Below are 14,337 nucleotides of genomic sequence, written 5' to 3'. Positions count from 1 at the left end.
GACAGGCTATGCGTAGCCAATGTGATTTATAGGATATTTATCCGGATATTTTCTACCTGCAGGCTTCAATGTTTTTATTTGATGGCTTTATGTAGGCTATTTTTACATATTGGCAACGGCAATAGAAGTTACTTTTAGATTTGTATTATTTTCATTTAAATAGAATTTAGATTAAACACATGACAATGATTTTGAGGTATGAAGACTTTATTATAAATGAAATGAAACAGTTCCGTGAAAATGTGCATATGAAAACCATAACTGGCAACGCAACGCAGATCAGTAGAAATGATACGGTAACTTGGCACACCAAATGGAAAAGGTTGCCGACCGCTGGTGGAGACATGAGGAGCTTAACGGCAGAATCTGCGAAGGTCAGCAGCAGGTCTGGTTAGTCTATATTGATCTCTGGCTCACTCTAGTAATTTGTGTGTCTTCATTTTTAATCGCAGTGCTTAAAGCATCAGACAAGCTCAATAGCCTACATATAATTGATTTTATTCAAACATACGGTGTCTATATATGGAAAAAAATACACTGTTAAAATTGTTAACCAATCGATTGGTCGAAAGAACATGACACTCGGTCAACCAGGATTTATTTTGGTCGCAGACAGCCCTGGTCATATTTATGTATAGAGGCAGAACGAGACAGGAAAGGGAAAGAGGAACTTGGCAGTATGACTAATTCAACTAGGTCACATGTCTAGTCCACTCTCCACACACAGTTCCTCCACAGAAGAGTAGGGAAACTTATACAGGAGTCTAGACTGTGATGGAATCTACTTTCCTCATTGTACCGTTCTGTTCATTGGATTTTGCCCTCTTGCTCAGGACACGCACGCACGCCACGTACACTAGGCAGTGGTGGTACAGTATTTGAGGAATAAACTAAACGGTTTATTTAGCTGGTTGAGCCTCCGAGCATTTTCTCAGTAAAGCAAAGTGCTCCGTAGAGACTGTTTGTGAACGGTGTGTGAAATCCCCCTGCTGTATCTGTAAATAGATGTTAAATCATCCCTGTCAGGCCTCTGTAGTTCCCTCTTCTGACTGGACCTAGTTATTATCCCCTACCTGCCAAGTTATTATCCCCTACCTGCCTAGTTATTATCCCCTACCTGCCAAGTTATTATCCCCTACCTGCCTAGTTATTATCCCCTACCTGCCTAGTTATTATCCCCTACCTGCCAAGTTATTATCCCCTACCTGCCTAGTTATTATCCCCTACCTGCCAGTTATTATCCCCCTACCTGCCAAGTTATTATCCCCCTACCTGCCAAGTTATTATCCCCTACCTGCCTAGTTATTATCCCCTACCTGCCAAGTTATTATCCCCTACCTGCCAAGTTATTATCCCCTACCTGCCTAGTTATTATCCCCTACCTGCCAAGTTATTATCCCCTACCTGCCAAGTTATTATCCCCTACCTGCCAAGTTATTATCCCCTACCTGCCTAGTTATTATCCCCTACCTGCCTAGTTATTATCCCCTACCTGCCTAGTTATTATCCCCTACCCAGTTATTATCCCCTACCTGCCAAGTTATTATCCCCTACCTGCCTAGTTATTATCCCCTACCTGCCTAGTTATTATCCCCTACCTGCCTAGTTATTATCCCCTACCTGCCTAGTTATTATCCCCTACCTGCCAAGTTATTATCCCCTACCTGCCAAGTTATTATCCCCTACCTGCCTAGTTATTATCCCCTACCTGCCAAGTTATTATCCCCTACCTGCCTAGTTATTATCCCCTACCTGCCTAGTTATTATCCCCTACCTGCCAAGTTATTATCCCCTACCTGCCTAGTAATTATCCCCTACCTGCCAAGTTATTATCCCCTACCTGCCTAGTTATTATCCCCTACCTGCCAAGTTATTATCCCCTACCTGCCAAGTTATTATCCCCTACCTGCCTAGTTATTATCCCCTACAGTGGCTTGCGAAAGTATTCACCCCCATTGGCATTTTTCCTATTTTGTTGCCTTGCAACCTGGAATTAAAATGGATTTTTTGGGGGGTTTGTATCATTTGATTTACACAACATGCCTACCACTTTGAAGTTGAGCGTGCATAACTATTCACCACCCGCCCCCCCTTTGCAGCAATTACAGCTGCAGGTCTCTTGGGGTATGTCTCTATAAGCTTGGCACATCTAGCCACTGGGATTTTTGCCCATTTCTAAAGGCAAAACTACTTCAGCTCCTTCAAGTTGGATGGGTTCCGCTGGTGTACAGCAATCTTTAAGTCATACCACAGATTCTCAATTGGATTGAGGTCTGGGCTTTGACAAGGCCATTCCAAGATATTTAAATGTTTCCCCTTAAATCAAATCAAATCAAGTCAAATCTAAACCACTCGAGTGTTGCTTTAGCAGTATGCTTAGGGTCATTGTCCTGCTGGAAGGTGAACCTCTGGCCCAGTCTCAAATCTCTGGAAGACTGAAACAGGTTTCCCTCAAGAATTTCCCAGTATTTAGCGCCATCCATCATTCCTTCAATTCTGACCAGTTTTCCAGTCATGATGCTGCCACCACCATGCTTCACTGTAGGGATGGTGATCTCGGGGTGATGAGAGGTGTTGGGTTTGCGCCAGAGATAGTGTTTTCCTTGAAGGCCAAAAAGCTCAATTTTAGTCTAATCTGACCAGAGTACCTTCTTCCATATGTTTGGGGAGTCTCCCACATGCCTTTTGGCGAACACCATACGTGTTTGCTTATTTTTTTCTTTAAGCAATGGTTTTTTTCTGGCCACTCTTCCATAAAGCCCAGCTCTGTGGAGTGTACGGCTTAAAGTGGTCCTATGGACAGATACTCCAATCTCCGCTGTGGAGCTTTGCAGCTCCTTCAGGGTTATCTTTGGTCTCTTTGTTGCCTCTCTGATTAATGCCCTCCTTGCCTGGTCCGTGAGTTTTGGTGGGCGGCCCTCTCTTTGTAGGTTTGTTGTGGTGCCATATTCTTTCAATTTTTTAATAATGGATTTAATGGTGCTCCGTGGGATGTTCAACGTTTTGGATATTTTTTTTATAACCCAACCCTGATCTGTACTCCACATCTTTGTCCCTGACCTGTTTGGAGAGCTCCTTGGGCTTCATGGTGCCGCTTGCTTGGTGGTGCCTCTTGCTTAGTGGTGTAGCAGACTCTGGGGCCTTTCAGAACAGGTGTGTATGTCTGTGTGTATGTATATGTATGTATGTATGTATGTATGTATGTATGTATGTATGTATGTATATGTATGTATGTATGTATGTATATGTATGTATGTATATATATATATATATATATATGTGTATATATATATATATATATATATACTGCTCAAAACAATAAAGGGAACACTTAAACAACAATGTAACTCCAAGTCAATCACACTTCTGTGAAATCAAACTGTCCACTTAGGAAGCAACACTGATTGACAATACATTTCACATGCTGTTGTGCAAATGGAATAGACAACAGGTGGAAATTATAGGCAATTAGCAAGACACCCCCAATAAAGGACTGGTTTTGCAGGTGGTGACCACAGACCACTTCTCAGTTCCTATGCTTCCTGGCTGATGTTTTGGTCACTTTTGAATGCTGGCGGTGCTTTCACTCTAGTGGTAGCATGAGACGGAGTCTATAACCCACACAAGTGGCTCAGGTAGTGCAGCTCATCCAGGATGGCACATCAATGCGAGCTGTGGCAAGAAGGTTTGCTGTGTCTGTCAGCGTAGTGTCCAGAGCATGGAGGCGCTACCAGGAGACAGGCCAGTACATCAGGAGACGTGGAGGAGGCTGTAGGAGGGCAACAACCCAGCAGCAGGACTGCTACCGCCGCCTTTGTGCAAGGAGGAGCAGGAGAAGCACTGCCAGAGCCCTGCAAAATGACCTCCAGCAGGCCACAAATGTGTATGTGTCTGCTCAAACGGTCAGAAACAGACTCCATGAGGGTGGTATTAGGGCCCGACGTCCACAGGTGGGGGTTGTGCTTACAGCCCAACACCGTGCAGGACGTTTGGCATTTGCCAGAGAACACCAAGATTGGCAAATTCGCCACTGGCGCCCTGTGCTCTTCACAGATGAAAGCAGGTTCACACTGAGCACATGTGACAGACGTGACAGAGTCTGGAGACGCCGTGGTGAACGTTCTGCTGCCTGCAACATCCTCCAGCATGACCGGTTTGGCGGTGGGTCAGTCATGGTGTGGGGTGGCATTTCTATGGGGGGCCGCACAGCCCTCCATGTGCTCGCCAGAGGTAGCCTGACTGCCATTAGGTACCGAGATGAGATCCTCAGACCCCTTGTGAGACCATATGCTGGTGCGGTTGGCCCTGGGTTCCTCCTAATGCAAGACAATGCTAGACCTCATGTGGCTGGAGTGTGTCAGCAGTTCCTGCAAGAGGAAGGCATTGATGCTATGGACTGGCCCACCCGTTCCCCAGACCTGAATCCAATTGAGCACATCTGGGACATCATGTCTCACTCCATCCACCAACGCCACGTTGCACCACAGACTGTCCAGGAGTTGGCGGATGCTTTAGTCCAGGTCTGGGAGGAGATCCCTCAAGAGACCATCCACCACCTCATCAGGAGCATGCCCAGGCGTTGTAGGGAGGTCCTACAGGCACGTGGAGGCCACACACACTACTGAGCCTCATTTTGACTTGTTTTAAGGACATTACATCAAAGTTGGATCAGCCTGTAGTGTGGTTTTCCACTTTAATTTTGAGGGTGACTCCAAATCCAGACCTCCATGGGTTGATAAATTTGATTTCCATTGATAATTGTTGTGTGATTTTGTTGTCAGCACATTCAACTATGTAAAGAAAAAAGTATTTAATAAGATTATTTCATTCATTCAGATCTAGGATGTGTTATTTTAGTGTTCCCTTTATTTTTTTGAGCTGTGTGTATGTATATGTATATATATATATATATGTATATATATATCTACTGAGATCATGTGACACTTAGATTGTGACGGATCATGTGACACAGGTGGACTTATGTGAATTCTGAAGGTAATTGGTTGCACCAGATCTTATTTAGGGGCTTCATAGCTGTTATGATGAGTTTCTCATCTATCAAGTAATTCAATATGCAAGAAGATGGTTAACACTTGGAGAGTTGATACATGTATTTAATATTACGGTACCGGGTTCAACATGACAAGCTGCACGTGAGTGGCCTATTGTCATTTGGACTCCCCACCGGATTCAACATAGCAAGATGCACGTGGGTTGCGTCTCACTATTCGAATGAATTACATAGAAAACCTCTCAGTTTATATACTGCTTTGCAAGCTAATTCCATCCAACAGTTGTCAACCATTATTGAGTGTCACTCCTAACCACAATAGTATCACCCTATATGGTATCGTCTTGCACCCTAGTCAGGATATTCCATCACGTACTCCTCCTAAGATTAGCACCAGTGGCCCCCCAGTCTTCCTGGGCACGCATACCTTCTGGCACCCACCAGTGACAGAAATAAATAAATTAAATATAAATAAATATGTAATGTCCTCATCCTCAAAATCCTATGCAACACAATATCAAAGACATTAACAAATCCTGTGTAAAAGACGTCATATCAATAGCAAAGGGGGGTGAATACATATGCACGCACCACTTTTCCGTTATTTATTTAAAAAATATTTTTTAAATAAGTAATTTTTTTCATTTCACTTCACCAATTTGGACTATTTTGTGTATGTCCATTACATGAAATCCAAATGAAAATCCATTTAAATTACAGGTTGTAATGCAACAAAATAGGAAAAACGCCAAGGGGGATGTATACTTTTGCAAGGCACTGTACCTGCCTAGTTATTGTCCCCTAACCCCCTGTATGTATTTACCTCTCTTGAGTCCTACAGACTTTAGCCCTATTCGGATGGTATACTTCCACTGGGGGAGGTCGAGTAATGTAATTATGTGCACGAGCACAAAACACCACATCTGTAATTTTAGTCCCGTCCAAATCTGCCATGGCAGTAATTTTTACATGGCAGGAGAGCCATACGTAAAAATGTATGCGCGCATGACTGTAAGTCGCTTTGGATAAAAGCATCTGCTAAATGGCTTATTATTATTATTATTAACAATTCCAGCCAGAATAACCTACTGTTTTTTTGGCAAACTTCAAGGTCCTCTGATAATACTAGTCCCGTGCGAATTGACGTCCCTGTGTTTTGAGAGAAATGTCTGAGTTTGACAGGTGTTGCTTGCGGTTTGAGAAAGAAAACAATAACTGATTTAATAAATTGAACAAAGCGCATCAGCTATACAGTGCATTCGGAAAGTATTCAGACCCCTTGACCTTTTCCACATTCTGTTACGTTACAGCCTTATTCTAAAATGAATTAAATTGTTTTTTCCCCTCCATTAATCCACACACAATACCCATAATGACAAAGCAAAACAGATTTTTAGAAGTCTTTGCAAATGTATAAAAATGTTGAAAATGAAATATCACATTTACATAAGTATTCAGACCCTTTACTCAGTACTTTGTTGAAGCACCTTTGGCAGCGATTACAGCCTCAAGTCTTATTGGGTATGACGCTACAAGCTTGGCACACCTGTATTTGGGGAGTTTCTCCCATTCTTCTCTGCAGATCCTCTCAAGCTCTGTCCGGTTGGATGGGGAGCGTCGCTGCACAGCTATTTTCAGGTCTCTCCAGAGATGTTTGATTGGGTTGAAGTCCGGGCTCTGCCTGGGCCACTCAAGGACATTCAGGGACTTGTCCTGAAGCCACTCCAGCGTTGTCTTGGCTGTGTGCTTAGGGTCGTTGTCCTGTTGGAAAGTGAACCTTCGCCATAGTCTGAGGTCCTGAGCGCTCTGGAGCAGGTTTTCATCAAGGATCTCTCTGTACTTTGCTCCGTTCAACTTTCCCTCGATCCTGACTAGTCTTCCGGTCCCTGCCACTGAAAAACATCCCCACAGCATGATGCTGCCACCACCATGCTTCACCGTAGGGATGGGGCCAGGTTTTCTCCAGATGTGACGCTTGGCATTCAGGCCAAAGAGTGCAATCTTGGTTTGATCAGACCAGAGAATCTTGTTTCTCATGGTTTGAGAGTCCTTTAGGTGCCTTTTGGCAAACTCCAAGAGGGCTGTCATGTGCCTTTTACTGAGGAGTGGCTTCCGTCTGGCCACTACCATAAAGGTCTGATTAGTGGGGTGCTGCAGAGATGGTTGTCCTTCTGGAATGTTCTCCCATCTCCCCAGAAGAACTCTGGAGCTCTGTCAAAGTGACCATCGGGTTGTTGGTCACCTCCCTGACCAAGGCCCTTCTCCCCCAATTTCTCAGTTTGGCCAGGTGGCTAGCTCTAGGAAGAATCTTGGTGGTTCCAAATTTCTTCCATTTAACAATGATAGAGGCCACTGTGTTCTTGGACCTTCAATGCTGCAGAAATGTTTTGGTTCCCTTCCCCAGATCTGTGCCTCGCCCAGATCTGTGCCTCGACACAATCCTGTCTCGGAGCTCTATGGACAATTCCTTCGACCTCATGGCTTGGTTTTCGCTCTGAAATGCACTGTCAACTGTGGGACCTTATATAGACAGGTATGTGCCTTTCCAAATCATGTCTTATCAATTGGATTTACCACAGATGGACTCCAATCAAGTTGTAGAAACATCTCAAGGATGATCAATGGAAACAGGTTGCACCTGAGCTCAATTTCGAGTCTCATGGCAAAGGGTCTGAATACTTAAATAAGGTACTTTCCGAATGCACTGTATATGAATGGCCTGCATGTATCAACTTTCACAGTGAATGCTTTTGTTTAGTAAAATAATATTGCTCCTGTTTAATGCAACCCTTGCTGTTAATAGATCGCAAAGCAGCAGCATACAACTGACCTAAACGTTTTGGCAATGATACGTTTACTTTCTCGTACATAGCCTTAAATCGCATTTCGGGTGCAAGTGCACGGTTTAGCTCACATCTGAAGGCTGGGGTGCATTTAGGACATGCTGCGGATCGCTATAATATTCGAATGATTATGATCACACTTTCTCAATTCAAATATTAAGGCGACGCTATACCGAAGATGGTTTGGTATGGTTTAGAAACTTGGCAACCTAGCTGGAGTTATCAGTGTGGCCCTGTTATCACCTGGACATGTTGAAATATCTTCACACCTAGAATAAAAACCTCCAGGCTTCTGTCATAGCTGTCCATTTATTTTAAGAATTACGGGGGGCAGTTTGGAAAAAAACGAATCCCGTCCGAATCATCCTCTGGAATAACGGACATTCTGGAGTAATAATTATATACCCAACGTCTCTAGTAATACTAGTACCGTGCGAATAGGGCATATGATATGTAGAACCATACACTGAGTGTACAAACCATTATGAACACCTGCTCTTTCCATGACATGGACTGACCAGGTGAATCCAGGTGAAAGCTATGATCCCTTATTGATGTCACTTGTTAAATCCACTTCAATCAGTGTAGATGAAGGGGAGGAGACAGGTTAAAGAAGGATTTTTAAGCCTTGAGACAATTGAGATATGGATTGTGTATGTGTGCCATTCAGAGGGTGAATGGGCAAGACAAAACATTTAAGTGCCTTTTGAACGGGGTATGGTAGTAGGTGCCAGGCTTGTGTCAAGAACTGTAACGCTGCTGGGTTTTTCAAGCTCAACAGTTTTTCCAGTGTGTATCAAAAATGGTCCACCACCCAAAGGACATCCAGCCAACTTGACACAACTGTGGGCGCATTGGGGTCAACATGGGCCAGCATTCCTGTGGAACTCTTTCGACGCCTTGTAGAGTCCGTGCCCTGACGAATTGAAGCTGTTCTGAGGGCAATGTTTGATATGCAGGTCCATATTATGGAGTCCATTTTTTCTTTTCATATGAGATGAAGCAGCATAAATAAAAGCTACAAATGTGCTTATAGCTGTCCAGTTCTTTCACATCGGTGTGGATGGAAGGAGAAAGGAGAGACACCACTTAAGACTGCTGAGACCCTGCCCCCCCCTCCCTCTCCAACATGTCAAATACAATCACGTTCTTTGCGTCAGTGAGCTCTCAATCTTAAGGCTTTTCTTCTCTCTCCTCTCGCTCTTCCTCTCCCCTTATGTCATAAATTCCAGGGAAGCCGGCCATCGCCCACAGGGATCTGAAATCTAAGAACATCCTGGTGAAGAAGAACGGGACGTGCTGCATCGCCGACCTGGGCCTGGCCGTGCGTCACGACTCCGCCACCGACACCATCGACATCGCCCCCAACCACAGGGTGGGGACCAAAAGGTAACCGGATCCCCCCCATTCAGGCTTTATTAGGCCTATTATTTGGGCTGGCAATTTGATATGAGAGTGAGCTGCCATGCCGGCTCTTTTGATAAGGTTAGTGGCGACTTCAAACGTCTCCCCTCGACCATGGAGCAGGAATCAAAAGGCAACAGGAGGGGGTCATACCTGCTCCGCGAGCTGTCATTCGCTTTAACGATGTGATGAGAGATGCCATTCCGGCTCCCACAGCTCGTTGTAATGGCAGAGGTTGGAGGTGCCTTGAAACAGGTTGTCCATTCTGGCTCCATAGTGCTGTCGAGCCCCCAACCACAGAGTGGGGAAACTCAAAGGTAACTGAAGCCCCCCAGGGTGGCGGTCATTTTGTAGTGAGCGTGAGCAGCCAATCCTGGCTCTCACAGCTGCCACTCACCATCATAGGTGAGAAGGTGAACGTGCAGCGAAACTGGTCATGTTGTCCGACTCCAGTAGGGAACGGACGAGGAGCGCACGGCGTGGCGTGAGTCATCGCGTGGAAACACGCCGCTCATACCAATGTTCCATCTCTTCCCCCCCTGCAGCAGCATCGATGACATTTCCCCCTTTTCCTCCAGACAAGCCGTTGTTCACGGAAAACACACAGGAGGTGATTGCACACAGACACAGCTGTTCCTACCATCTGAGGCCAGACGGGTTACTAGCAACGCGCGTCGGCACTTCTATAATTCATCTCATCAGGAGAGAGAAAATTGTCTGACCAACATATCACCTGATTTGCGTTCTTGGATAACACCCTCTTCTGCTGTATAAATCGAGCCTATCAAGCATCCCACCAATCCACAATGTAGATTCTATCTGGCTGCTGTTATTGGCTGGCCGGCTGCAACATGGAGCAGCTGTGTTAAAACAGTGTGCCGACTACGGAGCATGATGTCTGTATTAAAACGGTGTGCTGACTACGGAGCATGATGTCTGTGTTAAAACAGTGTGCTGACTACGGAGCATGATGTCTGTGTTAAAACAGTGTGCTGACTACGGAGCATGATGTCTGTGTTAAAACAGTGTGCTGACTACGGAGCATGATGTCTGTGTTAAAACAGTGTGCTGACTACGGAGCATGATGTCTGTGTTAAAACAGTGTGCTGACTACGGAGCATGATGTCTGTGTTAAAACAGTGTGCTGACTACGGAGCATGATGTCTGTGTTAAAACAGTGTGCTGACTACGGAGCATGATGTCTGTGTTAAAACAGTGTGCTGACTACGGAGCATGATGTCTGTGTTAAAACAGTGTGCTGACTACGGAGCATGATGTCTGTGTTAAAACAGTGTGCCGACTACGGAGCATGATGTCTGTATTAAAACAGTGTGCTGACTACGGAGCATGATGTCTGTGTTAAAACAGTGTGCTGACTACGGAGCATGATGTCTGTGTTAAAACAGTGTGCTGACTACGGAGCATGATGTCTGTGTTAAAACAGTGTGCTGACTACGGAGCATGATGTTGTTGTTTATTCCAGCTGAATAGAACTGAGCCCAGCTCATGAATATCTCATGGTATTCATAGCTCAATTCATATCAGTTGTTGTTGCACTTGTTGGTATTGTGGTCGGCTCAAGGACACGCTCTAAAACAACACACTGAAATGGTAGAAGGTTGGATCCTGCCTCTTATTGACAGACCCCTACTGAAGAAACAAGTGTTTCTGGTCTAACTGCCCTTTACTTGGCCTTTTCTCAGCCGTGGACAAGCATGTGGGAACCTGCTAGCCATTAGGCTAGAGGTGGAACCCTGTGTGACGAGCCTTCTCTGACATGTCCCCTCTTCCCTTGCTCTCCTCACCCCCCCTCACCCTCTCCTTCTCTGACATGTCCCCTCTTCCCTTGCTCTCCTCACCCCCCCTCACCCTCTCCTTCTCTCTCTTGCTCTCCTCCTCCTCTCCCTCACCTCCTCTCCTTCTCTCTCTTGCTCTCCTCCTCCTCTCCTCACCTCCTCTCCTTCTCTCTCTTGCTCTCCTCCTCCTCTCCCTCACCTCCTCTCCTTCTCTCTCTTGCTCTCCTCCTCCTCTCCCTCACCTCCTCTCCTTCTTTCTCTTGCTCTCCTCCTCCTCTCCCTCACCTCCTCTCCTTCTCTCTCTTGCTCTCCTCCTCCTCTCCCTCACCTCCTCTCCTTCTCTCTTGCTCTCCTCCTCCTCTCCCTCACCTCCTCTCCTTCTCTCTCTTGCTCTCCTCCTCCTCTCCCTCACCTCCTCTCCTTCTCTCTCTTGCTCTCCTCCTCCTCTCCCTCACCTCCTCTCCTTCTCTCTCTTGCTCTCCTCCTCCTCTCCCTCACATCCTCTCCTTCTCTCTCTTGCTCTCCTCCTCCTCCCCCCCCTCACCACCTCTCTTTCTCTCTCTTGTTCTCCACCTCCTCTCCCTCACCTCCTCTCCTTCTCTCTCTTGCTCTCCTCCTCCTCCCCCCTCACCTCCTCCTTCTCTCTCTTGCTCTCCTCCTCCTCTCCCTCACCTCCTCTCCTTCTCTCTCTTGCTCTCCTCCTCCTCTCCCCTCTCTTGCTCTCCTCCTCCTTTCCCTCACCACCTCTCCTTCTCTCTCTTGCTCTCCTCCTCCTCCCCCCATCCCCTCCTCCTTCTCTCTCTTGCTCTCCTCCTCCTCTCCCCTCACCTCCTCTCCTTCTCTCTCTTGCTCTCCTCCTCCTCTCCCTCACTTCCTCTCCTTCTCTCTCTTGCTCTCCTCTTCCTCCCCCCTCACCTCCTCTCCTTCTCTCTCTTGCTCTCCTCCTCCTCTCCCTCACCTCCTCTCCTTCTCTCTTGCTCTCCTCCTCCTCCCCCTCACCTCCTCTCCTTCTCTCTCTTGCTCTCCCCCTCCTCTCCCTCACCTCCTCTCCTTCTCTCTCTTGCTCTCCTCTTCCTCCCCCCTCCTCTCTCTCTCCCTCTCTCCATTAATTATATTCAAAGGGCTTTATTGGCATGGGAATCATATGTTTACATTGGCAAAGCAAATGGAATAGACAATCAATAAAAGGGAAATGAACAAGGGAAACATCAGTAAACATTACACTCATTAAACAAACCTTTTAAAATAATATAGACGTTTCAAATGTTATAATATTGTCTGTTTACAGTGTTGTAACAGGTAGTTGAAGTATGAAAGAGAGAAAAAACAGATAAATCTAGGTTGTATTTACAATTTCGTTTGTGCTTCACTGGTTGCCCTTTTCTCATGGCAACGGGCCATAAATCTTGCTGCTGGGATTGCACACTGCGGTATTTCGCCTAACAGATATGGGAGTTCATCAATGTTTGATTTGTTTTCAAATTCTTTGTTGGTCTGTGTTGATCTGTGGGAATTATGTCTCTCTAATGTGGCCATAAATTAGGACGTGTAGTTTAGTTTCCACCTCATTTTGTGGGCAGTAGGCACATAGCCTGTCATCTCTCGAGAGCCAGGTCTGCCTATGGCTGCCTCTCCATAGCAAGGCTATGCTCGATGTCTGTAATGTCTTTTTCGTTATGTGTCGGACCCCAGTAAGACTAGCTGTCGCCATTGCCGTCGGCTAATGGGGATCCTCCTAATAAATCAAATCGCATGTCGTCTAATATGTTTTATTTAATCATAATCATGTCTCTCCTTTTCTGACACAACTGGTTTAAATTATTCCTGCTACACAACAAATACTAGACTACCATTTATCAATCGCTCACTAAATAGCCAAAACAAATACTAGACTACCATTTATCAATCGCTTATTAAATAGCCAAAACATGTTCAAAAGTATATAGCCTTGACAGTAGGTAGGCTACGGTATTGCCTTGCAGTAGGATTAGGAGCGTGACATCATAGCCTGACCTATTTATTCTCAGAGCCTATACCAAGGCAGGAGATGGAAACACAATCATGCATTAATAAACAAAATATTGAACAACAATTCGTCTTTTGCATAGAAGGGACCTGAATAGGGCTGTAGCATTTAAATTGCTCCAAATAAAATAAATAAAAATCTTGCAGAATGCTCGGCCAGTGTTTGGTGCTCGCTATAGGCGGCATATGAATCACTGCGAACAATTAAAACGTTCTGCCCACACCTCTACAGAAATGTGATCAACTTTGCCATCGCAATTTCTTTTAGAAACTATCATGGCCCAGTTCCAACATCTCCAAATAATACAGAAAATTTTGGCGTTTTTGTTACCATAAAAGGTGAATGGAGGGCTTTTTTCAGGCCGGTTGTAGCGTTCACGGCCACACATATAATATGGCTCTGATTTTTATCAATGAAAACATGCGTATATGTTGCGTGCGACAGTTTGATAAATCCCAATAATTTGTGGTGCCGCAAATCCTAGAATCTCCACATATGGCAGAATTTCATAACAAATGTATGTTGATAAATGAGGCCCCAGGATTCCTCACAAGAATAGTAAAACAAGGGAAATACAGGCAAGGGGACATTTTACCGGTCCCCAGACTTCCCACAAGGATAAAGGCTATTTTAGGCTTACGGTTAGGGGTTACAATTAGGGTTAGATTAAGAGTTAGGGGTTAGGGTTAGGTTAAGGGCAAATACGATTTTGAATTGGAATCAAATGTTTGGTCCCCACAAGGATAGTAAAACAAGTGTGTGTGTGTGTCTACTGTAGTATCTAACCAACCTTACGGTCTCTCTCTCTCCAGGTATATGGCACCGGAGGTGCTAGACGACTCGATAAACATGAAGCATTTTGAGTCGTTTAAGAGGGCAGATATCTACGCCATGGGCTTGGTGTTCTGGGAGATAGCCAGTAGATGCTCTCTGGCAGGTACGTGTGTTGGTCCCCCGATAGTCACTCAGTTATCAACGTCCCTTAATTTAATAACTTCAGCAGTGGTAATGAATTATTGATTGTTGCCTCCGATAACAACAGTTGGTGAGTAATATGATAATGGCACATAGCAAGTTGTATTCGTTCATTAGCTAATTCTCTGGCTGTGTTGAACAAAAATATAAACGCTACATGCAACAATTTCAAGGATTTTTACTGAGTTACAGTACATAGAAGGAAATCAGTCAATTGAAATAAGTTCATTAGGTCATAATCTATGGATTTCACATGACTGGGCAGGGGCACAGCCATGGATA

The 14,337-nt window shown here is 45.2% G+C and overlaps 1 protein-coding gene across 2 annotated transcripts in view; it reads left to right on the top strand.

The window, feature by feature from the left end:
- The window catches only part of LOC121549724 (TGF-beta receptor type-1), a 69,214-nt gene that overhangs the window by 37,234 nt on the left and 17,643 nt on the right, over positions 1-14,337 (top strand). For both annotated transcript variants that reach the window (XM_041861569.2, XM_041861568.2), the window contains exons 6-7: positions 9,087-9,243; positions 13,893-14,017. In XM_041861569.2, coding sequence (XP_041717503.2) covers positions 9,087-9,243; positions 13,893-14,017 — 282 coding nt within the window. The remainder of the gene's footprint in view (positions 1-9,086; positions 9,244-13,892; positions 14,018-14,337) is intronic.

This window comes from Coregonus clupeaformis, chromosome 34 (assembly GCF_020615455.1).
Source record: "Coregonus clupeaformis isolate EN_2021a chromosome 34, ASM2061545v1, whole genome shotgun sequence".
In the NCBI taxonomy this organism is placed as follows: Eukaryota; Metazoa; Chordata; class Actinopteri; order Salmoniformes; family Salmonidae; genus Coregonus; species Coregonus clupeaformis.
This window is presented reverse-complemented; position numbering and strand designations above follow the sequence as displayed.